Genomic DNA, 13,617 nt, shown 5'->3' with positions numbered 1-13,617 from the left:
CTCGTTTTTGAGCTATTTTTGAGTTGTTTTTGATGTTGTTTTTNCATCAAAAAACAAGATGAAAAACAAGCCGAAAAACGCTACCGTGAACTACCCTAATGGCAATGGTGCCTCTAAACGTTCCAAAAAGTCCCAAGCGATGGTTGAGTCCGAAGATGAAGGTGAAGCTGAGGCAGATGTGGAGGATGACGCTGAAGATGATGCAGATGCTGGGCCTAGCACAAAGAGCTCCAAGAAGGCCGTGGCTACGGCAGATAAGACTGCTGCGTCGCCCCCACCAGCGAAGAAAGCGAAACGGGACTGGGATGACGATGCCGATGAAGGTTAGTTTGCCCTCTTTTCTGTTTTCTTTGTGGTTTTGCAGACATGGTGGCTTGGTGGATCAGTGGAGTGGATCGTCAGATCGCTCTGATCTCTTGCTTGTTCTCGTTTCGTCTTTTCTCGTTGTTGCCACGATTGCCCTTTTTGCCCCTCTTTTCCCTTCCTTGTCCTCTTTCAATGCCCTAGACCCTTTTTCTGCCATTTCCCCCTTGTCTGAGAGCTATGCTTTGCCAACACCCCACTTCCTTGATGTTTTCCACCCTTTTCATCGGATTGCTTTTCGTAACCCCCATTTTCATGCTTTTGCCATCGTTGAATGTCCTCTGATGTTCCTTCCATTCTTTTCTATCTCTTCTTCTCTTCTGCATACCTATCTTTTGCTTGACCTTCCCAGTCTCGCTGTCATGGCCCATCTTTTGCTTTCTCCCTTCTGCTTCTGCTTCCATTCATTTTCATCTTATAGCTGCTTTTGCCTTGCAAACGCACTTTCCTCATTTTTCCCTTCTTTTTCTCGTTTCTGGTGCCTCTCCTTATCCTGGCGTCAACTTTGATCCTCCTCTGGTGCCTTTTTTCGTACTTTCAACCCTTTTTCTTCCTCTTCTTATGTCCTATCACCTTCTCCAAAGCACTGGTGTCTTTTAATTGTACCCCAGACGTTTTTTCCCTTTTTGTTTTCAAAATTCAGACGTCCTTTGTCTTTCTTGACCCCCCACAGTGTCTTTTCAGACCTTTTTGCACTTTTGAGCGCTTTTCTCGCTTTCTTGTACGCTGTATCACCTTCTGTCATTGTTTTCCTTCTTCTGCCTGCCTTTTGGCATCCTTTAATAATCAGCTTTCACCTGTGGCTGCATTCTTTTCGGAGGTGCTGGTGCCATTCAATCTTTGTCTCAGAGCCCTAAGCCTTCTTTACTTTTGAATTTGGGACAACAACCACCACCTTTCACGTTACATGGTTGTTTTTATGACCTTTGTGCACTTTCCGCACTTTCTAGTGCTTTTCCCCCTTCATCTTGTTCCTTATCAGCTCTCGCCGCTTTCTTCTCTCTTTTGCTTCCTTTTTGGTGTCTCTTTGTCTTCAGCGTTGATACGGAGTGTAACAATACACCCGTAAAAATGCGAATTTTAGCGATTTCTCCTATAAAACCTCCTATAGTAGAAATACAGTCACATTGATCATAAGGATCGTTAGACGCAACCCGGTCTAGTCGATTAAAGTCTACATCTGAGAAATGTGCATGCCTTAGACAGTAGGAATTGCGGTCGGTTCGTGACTGAATCACCTGAATATACTCGAAGTCTAATAAAAGGCTACACTACCATGAAATAGTACGCTACCGAGTGTTCTAGAGTAAAAAACACCCCCGCACAGGGTGTTGGAGTTTACACCAAACCAGGGTCTCACTTTATTATGGATTAAAAGATATTAATTCTAAAGATAAAAGCGCGAGCGTAGAAACTCGACGTGTACCTGATGCGAGAAGTCATTCGGTCACGTGCTACGAAGCATGATCCAAGAAGTCATGTGGAGAGACGCATCTCGCGCATCACAAATCATGGCATCATTGATCCAAGAAAACTAAGCTTCGTAAAATATTCCAAAGCCTGCCAAAAGAGAAAAACTATGAACGATTTGCCGTGCGGTCCAAGGAGGTCTTATCAGTGCCCCCCTAATTCCTGCAGGAATCCGGTCATTCCGGCGGATTCCGGTGGATTCCAGAGGAATGAAATTTGGCAGGGAGGCCTGCTATTTTCACCATTCTGGTGCCTTACCATTCCGGCGGAATTTGGGCATTCCGGAATTGACACCGGAATGATCCGCGGAATGCACAGGAACGGAGAGTGCAAGTCGGATATGAGAAATCCGCCTCATCTGCCTCACGCCGGACTCCGCCTCACTGTCCGGACCACCCAGCTGCAATTTCTCCCTGTTGGCGTTATGGATACTTATGATAATTACTATTCTACAATGTATTGAATCCCCGTTTTCAAGAATTATCCTGATTTTCAGACGAAAAAGCTCTGAAATGTCGATAGCGGTTGTTTGATGAGTCATCCAAATACTGACACATCGCCACCCTTGGCTGTAGCCCTATGCCTTATACCCTGCAATAATGCACTTTATTCATTTCCATAGGGAGTGCATTTGACCACTTGGTCAGGATGTGGGTTAATGCACAGCTTGCTGTAGGGTGGGTGGAAAGAGGTATTGTTGATATTATATGGGTACCTATTTATTATTTAATTCTGGGGAGACATTTATGTTCCCACAGCTTTGTTTCTCCTAGAAAGAACACCTGAAACTTTACCATATATATTTGATGATGTTCTGACACTCCTAAATAGTTTCCTCTGTCAAATCTGACCGAAATAGGCTGGATGCGACAAATCCATTTCGGATGACCTTCGGCCTTTTGATGCCTTTGGTACACAATTGTCAACAATGCATAGTTTTACTTCTGAGGAGATATATATGTCCTACAGCTTTGTTCCTCCTAGAAACAACCTTTAAAACTTCACCGAATATATCTGTGATAATGTTCAGACCACTTCAGATAGTTTCCCTCTGTCAAATCTGACCGAAATAGTTGGATGCGACAAACCATTTTTGGATGACTTTGGGGCCTTAGACGCCATTGGTACACAGATGTAAACAACTTGAAAAAAAACTTGGGAAAAAGCTAGCTACTCCACCACACGACATACAGGGAAGCCAACACAGTAAAAAGAATGTAATGAAAGATCCGATAATATACATTTGCAGAAAAACACATAAACCGAGTCTCAACAACCTCACAAAAAAGAAATATGCACTGTAGCAATTCAGCGCGCCTAGCGTTCGGTGCCATCCCGCATCCACCATCCTCGCTATTAGTCGTCATGCATTGTGGTCGCGTCAATGTGGTCATGCGTGGTAGTCACGTTGTTGTTGTTTTGCGTTGTCACTGTACTGTGGGCGTCATACCGCAGTCGTCGTCGTCGTCCCGCCTGTGTTGTTATCGCGTCATCATTGACACTGTCTCATGTCGTCGTCGAGCCGTTGTGGTGTTCTTCGTCATTACATTGGTTGTCCGTCATCATGTTGTGTCGGAAACAATGAATCGGCCGTTGTTCGCGATGTGGCAGCTGGGTTGTGGGTGATCACGGGAAGGGAAGGGAGGGGACATGTCAGCTCACCTGGGTTGGTGACGCTGGTGATGGGTACTCGTCGCCCTTTGTAGTGGTAGGGGCGCACGCATGTCGCCATCCGTGGGTAGACTTTTTTGTTGTCGTCTTGCGTTGTCACCGTACTGTCGTTGTCCTGGGCGTCATACCGCAGTTGTCGTCGTCGTCCCGCCTGTGTTGTTGTCGCATCATCATTGACACTGTCTCATGTCGTTGTCGAGCCGTCGTGGTGTTCTTCGTCATTGCGTTGGTTGTCCGTCATCGTGTTGTGTCGGAATCAATGAATCGGCTGTTCGATGTGGCAGCTGGGTTGTGGGTGATCACGGATTCACGGGAAGGGAAGGGAGGGGACACGTTAGCTCACCTGGGTTGGTGACGCTGGTGATGGGCACTCGTCGCCCTTGGTAGTGGTAAGGGTGCACGCGTGTCGCCGTCCATGGGTAGACTTTTGGCTTGCAACCTGCGTTGGTCCAAGTGGTTGAGAGTCAGTGGAAGAGGGAAGAGAGGGAGGCGTATCATTGAGGTCCCCATTGAGGTGAGGTCGAAGAGTTACCGAAGCTGACGAAACTTGTGTTTCAGCTAGGGGATATTGATGGAGGGTGTTGATGGTGGATCGTCGTTGTTGTCGGGTATTGGGGTCATGTCCGTCGTCCTGAAAGTCGACGTCAATGTGTGGTGTGCCGTGTCAGCCATTTCGTGGTGGAGCCGTTGGCGCCGATGATCCGACGACTCGTGGCCGTTGTGGTGGTAGTGGTGGGCGGTCACCGTCGTTGGTGGAGGGTGGTGGTGGTGAATTGTTGTTGTCGTCCCTAGTTGTGGAGTCTTGGTGTCGTCGACGTGGCACGCCCTGTTGGCGTACCATGTCAGCCATCTGCTGGTGGCGCCGTTGGCAACACTGTAGGAAAAACTCACCATAATGAAGTTAGACATACTCAGTTAATGTCTAATGGGCCCAGCTGATCCGTTGTGCTCCACGAGATGAAGCTCCCACATGGACGTGGACGCCGCTCATCGTCGTCATCTCCGTTATCGACCTCGTCATCCAAGTCGTCGAAGGGCGTGTCTGCAAGTTCCTGCTCGAGGATTTGTTTGTCTATGGGACTGCTCGGTCAATGATGATGGGATGTAGACATGAGCAAAGCACGTATGTTTTCGAAGGGCTACCACTAAGAGGAAAAAGGGGAGAGGTGCGAGAAGGAGTTGGGGTGGTTACAGTTGACAGCGTCGATGTGGCATGCTCAACGACGCATCAACAGCGCTCGGAAAACGCCGAGCGCTGGCGGAGAGTTGCGCAAGTTACTCCAGCGTCCGTTATTGGGAAGAGAAAAATATGGAAAAATGTATTTAGAGGTTCTGAGGAATGATATTAACATTTAAGATAGGTGGCAATATGTATTCATCGGGCAGGGAGTAAAAGTCATAAGAAGTCTAATATCGCAAATGAGATTCCGGCACTTTCAGTTGCTTTATTGTGACCCTCTGCATCTATCCCATCCACCTGTATCTCCACAATCTTCTGATTTCCATAAAACTTTGGGAATACATTCAGTTTTTTCTTCTGAAGATATCTATGGAGTTTTATGGCCATTGGATGGTTTAAGTGGACACAGTATAGTTAAAGTCTGAAGAAACACACCCTATTCAATGGCTTTCACAAACAAAACCTTCATTATCAAAGTGGATATTGTACTCAGAGACTTTTTACTGACACCAACCTTTACTTAGGATCCTGTGAATCTAATTCCCTGAAATTTAGAACAGTACACCAAGTTTTCCCAACACAATTACATGTTTTAAAACCCTCCTAAATATGAAAAAATGAAAACAAGACTTTCAGGTGTGTTATTATACTCAAAACACAAAACTGCCTGTTCTAATATCCTTTCACTTATGCTATGGATATTTGGTAGACTCTACCTGGCATGTATTAGTTTACAACTTGCTGGAATGATATGTTTTTGACTTTAAAAACAAAGATACTCTTTTCTCTACAACTTTTAGCCAACTTATGATAGTGAGTTAAGTCAGAGTTCCTAATTCAATCATGCTGACCTATTTTACCACTGTCAGTATAATGTTGCCTTCCCCTCCTTGCTCAATTTCCGTTGGTTTCAATATGTTTGGAGAGTTTGCATCTGTTTGTCTTCAGCTTTCAAACTCATCATCCAACTTCACGATGTGGCATCCATCCACTTGCGAGGGCGCCATGCACACAAAAAATGGAAAAATGGGCTATGTTCTTCTTTTAGAGTACTGAAATATATATTTTTCATCAAATACAAGTGTAGAGAATGAATGACTGTGCCTTTTGAAGATCTGGGCTCTTGGGGGTAACTATTTGTATCTATGTGGCAATGCCTTTGGCAGCATCATCCAGCCGAAACCTGAGCCATCCATCCGAAAAGCTGCTGAATTGAAATACAAAATATGTACTATATGATACAAACCAATTGAAATTGAAGAACTATGAGGTCAAATCCATGAATATATTGAATGACACCCACAAAAGTGCACTTTTCATGAATTCCGCTCTCAGAAGCTACCTTTGTTGATGATTGTTTGTTACCTAGAAGGATCAAAGAACAAAAGGTCATCCGGAACATGACTTGTGCATCCATCATCTCCCCACCTCCGATTGAGGTGGAAATTTTTTGAAAAAATCGGAAATATATTTCTACATTACTTGGTAGCTTTGAGTAGCTGTAACACAAGTTTTGATGGAGAAAACTGAAAATCATTACAATTGGAATGTTCTGGTGAAAGGCAGCTTTTTTAGAAGAATTATGACATGGAAAAACATATGTGGATGCTCTTTTGGCAAGAAAAACATACACAGAATACAAGAAAATATACCAGTCAACAATGCTGATCCAGGATGTACCATTTCTAAGAATTTTCAATCATAAAACATATCTGAGCTATATTTAGATCTGTCCAACATTCTGGATCCCTAGAAAAAACATATTTGGATGCTGTTTAGGCAAAAAGAAAACATCCACAGAATATAGGAAAACATACCAGTCATCAATGCTGATCCAGGATGAGATTTTTGAATCATCAAACATATCTGAGCTATATTTAGATTTGTAATAAATTACAAACATTCTGGATCTCAAGAAAAAACATACAGGAAACATATCAGTGACCCAGAATATCCCATTTATGCTGATCCAGGATGAGATTTTTGAATCATCAAACATATCTGAGCTATATTTAGATTTGTAATAAATTACAAACATTCTGGATCTCAAGAAAAAACATACAGAAAACATATCAGTGACCCAGAATATCCCATTTCTGAGAATTTTTAATCATGAAACACATGTGAGTTATATTTAGATTTGTAATAAATCATAAACATATCAGGCTAAAAATAGATGCTGTAGAATGATATTATAAGCAGAAAATATATTCTGGGGGTATTTTTTATTATAGGTGCAATGATTTTTATTTTTGAAAGGCTTTTTTTCAAATATTCCAATGTTCCACAGCCCATGGCATTTTGGCCAAGTGGCCAATTGCACACCCTATGGAAATGAATAAGGTGGAACATTCCAGGTCAATTTGGTCTAAAAATACAGCCTGGGCTGACGTCGCCGACGTTGTTCCTCCCAAGCTTCTTCATCGTGCGCTACCCTCCCACCATACTACATCCTTTTCTTTCGACCGTAAGCTTTCGCCCATTTGATTGTAGGTACTATTTGCTACTGGTGGGATGTCACTGACAAGTAGGTCCCTTTAGATGTTATTGTCAACTAACTATACGCCTTCGTGAGTTGTTTCTCCATTGCTATTGCAGATGTCTGGCTGACGCTACGCCATTTTAGGTCTCGCTATCTCTCTATGCGTCGCTATCAACCTACTCGCGCTATGAAGTCGTCACCGCCATGTCAGGACCCCCAATAAAAGGTCGATGCATAGTACCAGGGTGCGCAAAACGTCGCGTTAACATAAAATGTGTCTGAGGAGCTTGCGCGACTCACTGTCATGCCTTGGGAGGATGTTCAGTGAACCTCCACCAGCCCGAAGATGCCATGTCATTGCCCTCAACCTCCCAGGCCTTTGTGACTGCTCACGCAATGCCTCGGAATCAACCACCTCTCACAGCCTTCCCACCTACCTTCGCTCCCCTTCATATGATGACCTCTCTCCCTCAAGACCTTGCCTTTATCCCAACGGTGGGCCCTTCTTTCGACCCACCCATTTTCATGCCAGATGAACAGCTGATACGGAGTGTAACAATACACCCGTAAAAATGCGAATTTTAGCGATTTCTCCTATAAAACCTCCTATAGTAGAAATACAGTCACATTGATCATAAGGATCGTTAGACGCAACCCGGTCTAGTCGATTAAAGTTTACATCCGAGAAATGTGCACGCCTTAGACAGTAGGAATTGCGGTCGGTTCGTGACCGAATCACCTCAATATACTCGAAGTCTAATAAAAGGCTACACTACCATGAAATAGTACGCTACCGAGTGTTCTAGAGTAAAAACACCCCCGCGCAGGGTGTTGGAGTTTACACCAAACCAGGGTCTCACCTTATTATGGATTAAAAGATATTAATTCTAAAGATAAACGCGCGAGCGTAGAAACTCGACGTGTACCTGATGCGAGAAGTCATTCGGTCACGTGCTATGAAGCATGATCCAAGAAGTCATGTGGAGAGACGCATCACGTGCATCACAAATCATGGCATCATTGACCCAAGAAAACTAAGCTTCGTGAAATATTCCGAAGCCTGCCAAAAGAGAAAAAACTATGAACGATTTGCCGTGCGGTCCGAGGCCCGGGCATAGTATCTAATAATAGAGAGAAAAATCACTAAGCGGACCGTTCGTCTCGGCTGAACCGATCGTGAAAACCGTTTACGGCGATTCCCGTGTACGCATCAATACTGATGCGTCGCGTCGCCACAATAGAGAAAACACTACGAAAACTTAAAAGAAGTCAGCTCAGTTGTGCCACGCACAATCGAGCCACTTCAAACCTTTACTAAAAATCAGTATTAATTCGTCCGACCTTTCGGACAATGCACGGACATGTAAATATAAATAGAGAACATAGAATAGTATAAAAAGAGGATGTGCGCAGGCTGAAACGCAAGGAATTATCCCCCGCGTTGACCAGCTGTCGCACTCCCAGTAGCATCTGAGGTAGTGGATAAGTTTGTAATCAATTTAAGGACTTTTCTTCGCAGACATAAGTAACGTGTGCCCGGAACCAGTGTGTTAAGTGGGGATCACAAAGCTTTTGTAAGGTTGTCTCGTCAATTAGTAAGAGAGCTGTCTACTATTACCGAGGAATCCAAGTGAGCGTGCTTGAGGAGTCTTTAAGACTAGTTTGGACCGCATCAGAGGCATAATAAAAACTCAAGGGAGTTATAAAAGTCTACAAAGCACAATTTCCTTGTCATTTCTTCGTATACAGTTAGAGCGCAATCCCAGAACACCGAGACAGTCCCAATAAAAGCTGTTTCCCTTCAAAGACTACTAAAGTTTCGAACTCTACACTGTGTCCGCACGTAAAACAATACCTTTTGTTCCAAAAAGGTCTACTAGACTTAGACAAGTGATATAAAATATACAAAAAACGTTTCCCCGAACTTCTACTTAAGTTCTAACAAAACAAGTGTGGTAATTCTGTTTACCGTACGAACCCGAACTCGAAGTACCGAGCACGTACCTGTGGTGATAAGTGTTTAAGGTGTTTGTGGGTGTGTGTTGTTTAGGTGTTCACGCATCTTGTCAGCGCGTCCGATTACACTATTCTCACTCCCGCGTGACACGGTCTTCTCATCTGGAGCCCACCGCGAGGGTTTTCATTTGTTTTGTTTTTCAATTGTACTTGAAAAAGTTGTTTGAAAGCGGTTTTCGAATTATTTAAACATCTGTTTGAATCAACCAAAGACCATAAAAAACCAAGCCTAGTTTCTAATACCAAGAACTAGCATCAAAAGTCGTTTACAACGGCAGCCATAAAAATCAGAGAAACAGCCACATCTAAAAGAGCTAGAGAAGGTCCACAAGTACCCTTACCTCCTACACAGAAACCCAAACGTGCTGCTGAGCCAGTCGTACAACGTTACCCGTTAAGAAAAGAAGTACCTCCAAAACCTATACCTAGTCGACCTGCGAAAGCTGTTCGTCAATCTGAACCAAAATCTTCGAACTCAAAAGCCAGAAGAAACCCAATAATCATGCCTGACCCATCGAGTTCAAGCATAGAAGAACCGGCCCCTACAGGTCGGTCTTCACACAGAACCATGCCATTACCCGGTAATAAGGGAGCCCCGTTCTTCGATAAAGAGAAACCAATTGAGCTTCTACGTTTCTTAGACCAAATGGAAGATCTTTTCGCAGAATATGGTATTAATAGTGACGTGGAGAAAAAGAAGAAATTAGGAAAATATACGGATCAAAGGACTGAATTCAAATGGAAAGCATTTAAAACATTCGAAGACGGCTCCTTTGACGAGTTTAAAAAGGCGCTAATAGCAGATTACCCTGATGCGCGAAATGCAGGAAAAGGGACCTTAACTGGACTAAGAGCTGTATGTAGAGAAAACAGTCGGCTAGCAGAAAAGAACTTGACAGAGTTGAAAATTTTAACTCGAAGTTTTAGGGCACAACAAAAATTACTCATGGCGCCGCCAGTACTGGTGAGCAACCGAGAGCTAGTTGACATGTTCTTAGGCTGTCTGACAGATTCCTTTGCTGATCAAGTTAAGGCCAGTTTGAATATTGAACAAACTAGAGACCGAAAACAGAAAGGCAACGAGGATGAGACCACTGCTAGAAGAACTGAAGATCCATACGATATCATAGACATCATAGACATGGCAGAAACCATTGCTGGACGTCTTACTGGAGACTCCCAAGACCACCCAAGCAACGCGAGAGCTGTATCGACTGGTAGATCAGTTCAAGCGCGCGAACGGGAAATTAAAACGGAGCACGATGAATTCGAAGAATTGCGAAGTATTACTGCAACGTTCCTTGATCAAATTAAAGTAGATCAAAAACAGAATTCAGAACTTCGTAATATGGTACAAAACACGCAGATCGAAATGAAGAAACTCTTAGAGACTTTAGTTCACCAACAGCCGAATATCAGTAACCCACAAAGCAAAGTGGTGAGTTATAAAATGACTTCAGATGGCTGTTGGTACTGTGATGAACCAGGCCATTTTACTTCGAATTGTCCACATAGAGAAGCACACGTAGCCCAGAAGAAAATCAAGCTTCTTGGGAACCGAATGTATTTTACGCATAATAATACTGCAGTACCTAGAGGGAATGGCGAAAAATCTGTTCGACAAATTGTCGAGGAGGCTAGTAGGCAAAATTTGACTCTACAAAATAATATGTTTGCAGAGCCTGGAGAAGTCTTTAGTCAAGAAGCTGTTGTCCCAGGTATAATCAGGCTACCGGATAATAATAATGGAAATGAAATTTCCGTTTTTACAAACCAGATGCGAGATACAAGAGACGATGTGATTCTCAACATGAACAACCAAGTGTTAAAACTTACCGACATGCTTGCGAACCTTGTTACAAACCCCAATAAAACGAGGGACGTAGACGCGTCGCAGTTTGCCGTCACCTGTAGATCTCAAACCGAGACTCAGGGACAGTCGGGAAACTAAAGAGTCCGATGAAGGGGCCTTCCAGTAAGACTAAACCCAATGCTGGAGAACCAAAGGCACCGGAGGACGCACCAAAGAAAAGGGGTAGGAAAGTTGTGATTATCGAAGAATCAGAGGAAGAAGAAACTCCTCCTGAGAAACCAGAAAATCTCAATGGACCAAAGAAAACTTTGAAAAATAATCAAAAATTACTTGAAAGAAATGATGATGTCGAGGATCCTAATCCAAGGCACAAACAATTACCGTATCTCGGTATCCCAGACTTAAATAGTAATGCGAAAGAATCGGTTGAAGAGTATGACCCAGTGCCTTTCTATGAGAAGCGCCCGATAGCATACAAGCATTTAGCTCCAATAGAAAATGTTAAAAATGAGGAACAAGCGTTGAGCAGTCTGTTAAAAGCACCTGTTACTCTAAGCGCGGAAGTACTTATGAGCATTTCTCCTGGAGTAAGGCAAGAATTGTTTAAGGCCTTAGCTAAAAAGAAGGTACCAATTCAGACTGCTCACAATCGAAAAGTAACTATAGTCGAGGAGGTTGATAAAGACGCACCTCCAATTAAAAAGCAAGAAGATAATTTTAATTTCGGAAAAATCAATATAAATGACTTGGACATCAAAGCCACTTTTATGTGCACAACAGAGGATGATGGAGTAATACCAAAGGGTTCTATAGTCCTGACAGACCCTGTTGAGCAATATTTGCAAGGCCTAGGCTCATCGGAAACTCCAAAGGAGATTTACGTATCTAAAGAGTCCCATGCTTTAAAATCGATATATCCAGTAATTAATAAGTTTGGTCAAGTAGAGAGCTTGTTGGATGGTGGCTCACAAATTGTATCAATGGATGCGGAGGTTGCTAAGAAATTAGCAGTCCCTTGGGATCCTGATATAACCATTCAAATGCAAACTGCGAATAGAACTGTGGAAAAGACCCTTGGTCTCGCCAAAAATGTTCCATTTAACTTCGGAGGAATTATGATTTACCTGCAAGTGCATGTAATACGGGACCCAGCCTATAAAGTACTATTGGGCAGGCCCTTTGACGTGTTAACAGGGAGCGTGGTCGTAAACTCTACGGACGGAGGACAGACGGTAACCATAACGGATCCAAACTCTGGCAGAAGAGCAATGTTACCCACTTTTGACAGAGGAAAACCACCAGTAATGATGAAAATGCACACTGAAGAGGATCTTCAACCGAAAACTGAGAAAGTTTTTCAACCCTCGATGATTTGATTGAAAAAGATCAAGGAGAAATCGCGATAGCTTTCGAAGAAGACGGTGCGGGAGGATATAAAGTCCTATCGTACGCCTTACCAATGGACGATCAATTCTCTGAAGAAGAGACTAGGAATTTGTATCTTACAAAATACTTAAAACATGAAAAAGAAAAGATGACAGACAAGGCGGCTAGTACGGTTCTGGTAAACTACTTAGAAAAATATTATTCTAAGCAAAGTCAAGAATCGGGCACCGCATCTACAGTGGAAACCATGATGAATACGATATATAACCATGACGGTAAAGCGCAACCGAGCGAAGTGGAGGGTGAACATCCTGCGACAAGGGAGGTACTGGTAACTAAAAAGTATAAACCAGTCGCACAGAAAATCCGACCCGTCTTTCAGGACCTACCAGATAAATTTCGAATTATTCGGGATATAAAAGGCGATCCAATGGACACCTTGCCAAAGCTGAATAGAAACCCACCAAAATTCACACCCACGGGACGCTATACTGAAGAGCGAAGAGAGCAATTTGACAAAGTTCATGACGGCGATTTCTTGTGGCCAGAGGAGCGCAAACTACTACATTATTTTATGATGGAAAACAACGAAGCCTTTGCTTGGGATGATAGTGAGAGGGGGAGCTTCAAAACAGAATACTTCCCACCCGTAGACATTCCAATAATTCCACATACGCCGTGGGTTTTGAAAAATATTCCAATACCTCCTGGACTTTATCAAGAAGTGTGCAGAATTATTAAGACCAAATTGGATGCTGGGGTATATGAACCCTCAAATTCTTCTTATAGGTCAAGATGGTTTTGTGTATTAAAGAAAGATGGAAAAAGTTTGAGGCTTGTACATAGCCTGGAACCTTTAAATGCAGTGACTATAGCGCATTCAGGGTTACCACCGGCAACCGATGCACTTGCTACGCATTTCGCTGGTCGTGCTTGCGGAGGAATGTTTGATTTATACGTAGGATATGATGAAAGGCTCTTGGCAGAAACTTCCAGGGATCTGACTACATTTCAAACACCTTTTGGAGCTTTAAGGCTTGTCACTCTACCCATGGGTTGGACAAATTCCGTTCCAATTTTCCATGATGATGTTACGTATATTTTACAAGAAGAAATTCCTGAAGTAACTGTACCATATATTGATGATGTGCCTGTCAGAGGTCCTGCAACAAGGTATGAGTTGCCAGATGGAAAATATGAGACTATACCTGAAAATAGCGGTATAAGAAGGTTCAT

General features: G+C 43.2%; 4 protein-coding genes across 4 annotated transcripts; 3 read left to right on the top strand and 1 right to left on the bottom strand.

The window, feature by feature from the left end:
- Positions 1 to 58: 58 nt before the first annotated feature.
- Positions 59 to 963, top strand: LACBIDRAFT_334430 (uncharacterized protein; the record flags this gene model as incomplete). Its single annotated transcript, XM_001889206.1, has 2 exons — positions 59 to 323; positions 785 to 963. 2 exons carry the CDS (start codon positions 59 to 61, stop codon positions 961 to 963), a joined length of 444 nt encoding a protein of 147 aa, XP_001889241.1.
- A 2,226-nt stretch (positions 964 to 3,189) lies between these two features.
- LACBIDRAFT_334429 (uncharacterized protein) lies at positions 3,190 to 4,495 on the bottom strand (the record flags this gene model as incomplete). The annotated part of the gene is made up of 5 exons (XM_001889159.1): positions 3,190 to 3,263; positions 3,496 to 3,655; positions 3,848 to 4,135; positions 4,343 to 4,378; positions 4,475 to 4,495. 5 exons carry the CDS (start codon positions 4,493 to 4,495, stop codon positions 3,190 to 3,192), a joined length of 579 nt encoding a protein of 192 aa, XP_001889194.1.
- A 5,189-nt stretch (positions 4,496 to 9,684) lies between these two features.
- On the top strand, positions 9,685 to 10,906 carry LACBIDRAFT_334428 (uncharacterized protein; the record flags this gene model as incomplete). The annotated part of the gene is made up of 6 exons (XM_001889205.1): positions 9,685 to 9,730; positions 9,824 to 10,038; positions 10,110 to 10,146; positions 10,181 to 10,620; positions 10,772 to 10,822; positions 10,862 to 10,906. The coding sequence occupies 6 exons, from the start codon at positions 9,685 to 9,687 to the stop codon at positions 10,904 to 10,906; spliced, it is 834 nt and encodes a 277-aa protein (XP_001889240.1).
- A 235-nt stretch (positions 10,907 to 11,141) lies between these two features.
- On the top strand, positions 11,142 to 12,371 carry LACBIDRAFT_314764 (uncharacterized protein; the record flags this gene model as incomplete). The annotated part of the gene is made up of 1 exon (XM_001889204.1): positions 11,142 to 12,371. One exon carries the CDS (start codon positions 11,142 to 11,144, stop codon positions 12,369 to 12,371), a length of 1,230 nt encoding a protein of 409 aa, XP_001889239.1.
- Positions 12,372 to 13,617: the final 1,246 nt, after the last annotated feature.

Source organism: Laccaria bicolor, genomic scaffold (assembly GCF_000143565.1).
Source record: "Laccaria bicolor S238N-H82 LACBIscaffold_63 genomic scaffold, whole genome shotgun sequence".
Lineage (NCBI taxonomy): Eukaryota > Fungi > Basidiomycota > Agaricomycetes > Agaricales > Hydnangiaceae > Laccaria > Laccaria bicolor.
This window is presented reverse-complemented; position numbering and strand designations above follow the sequence as displayed.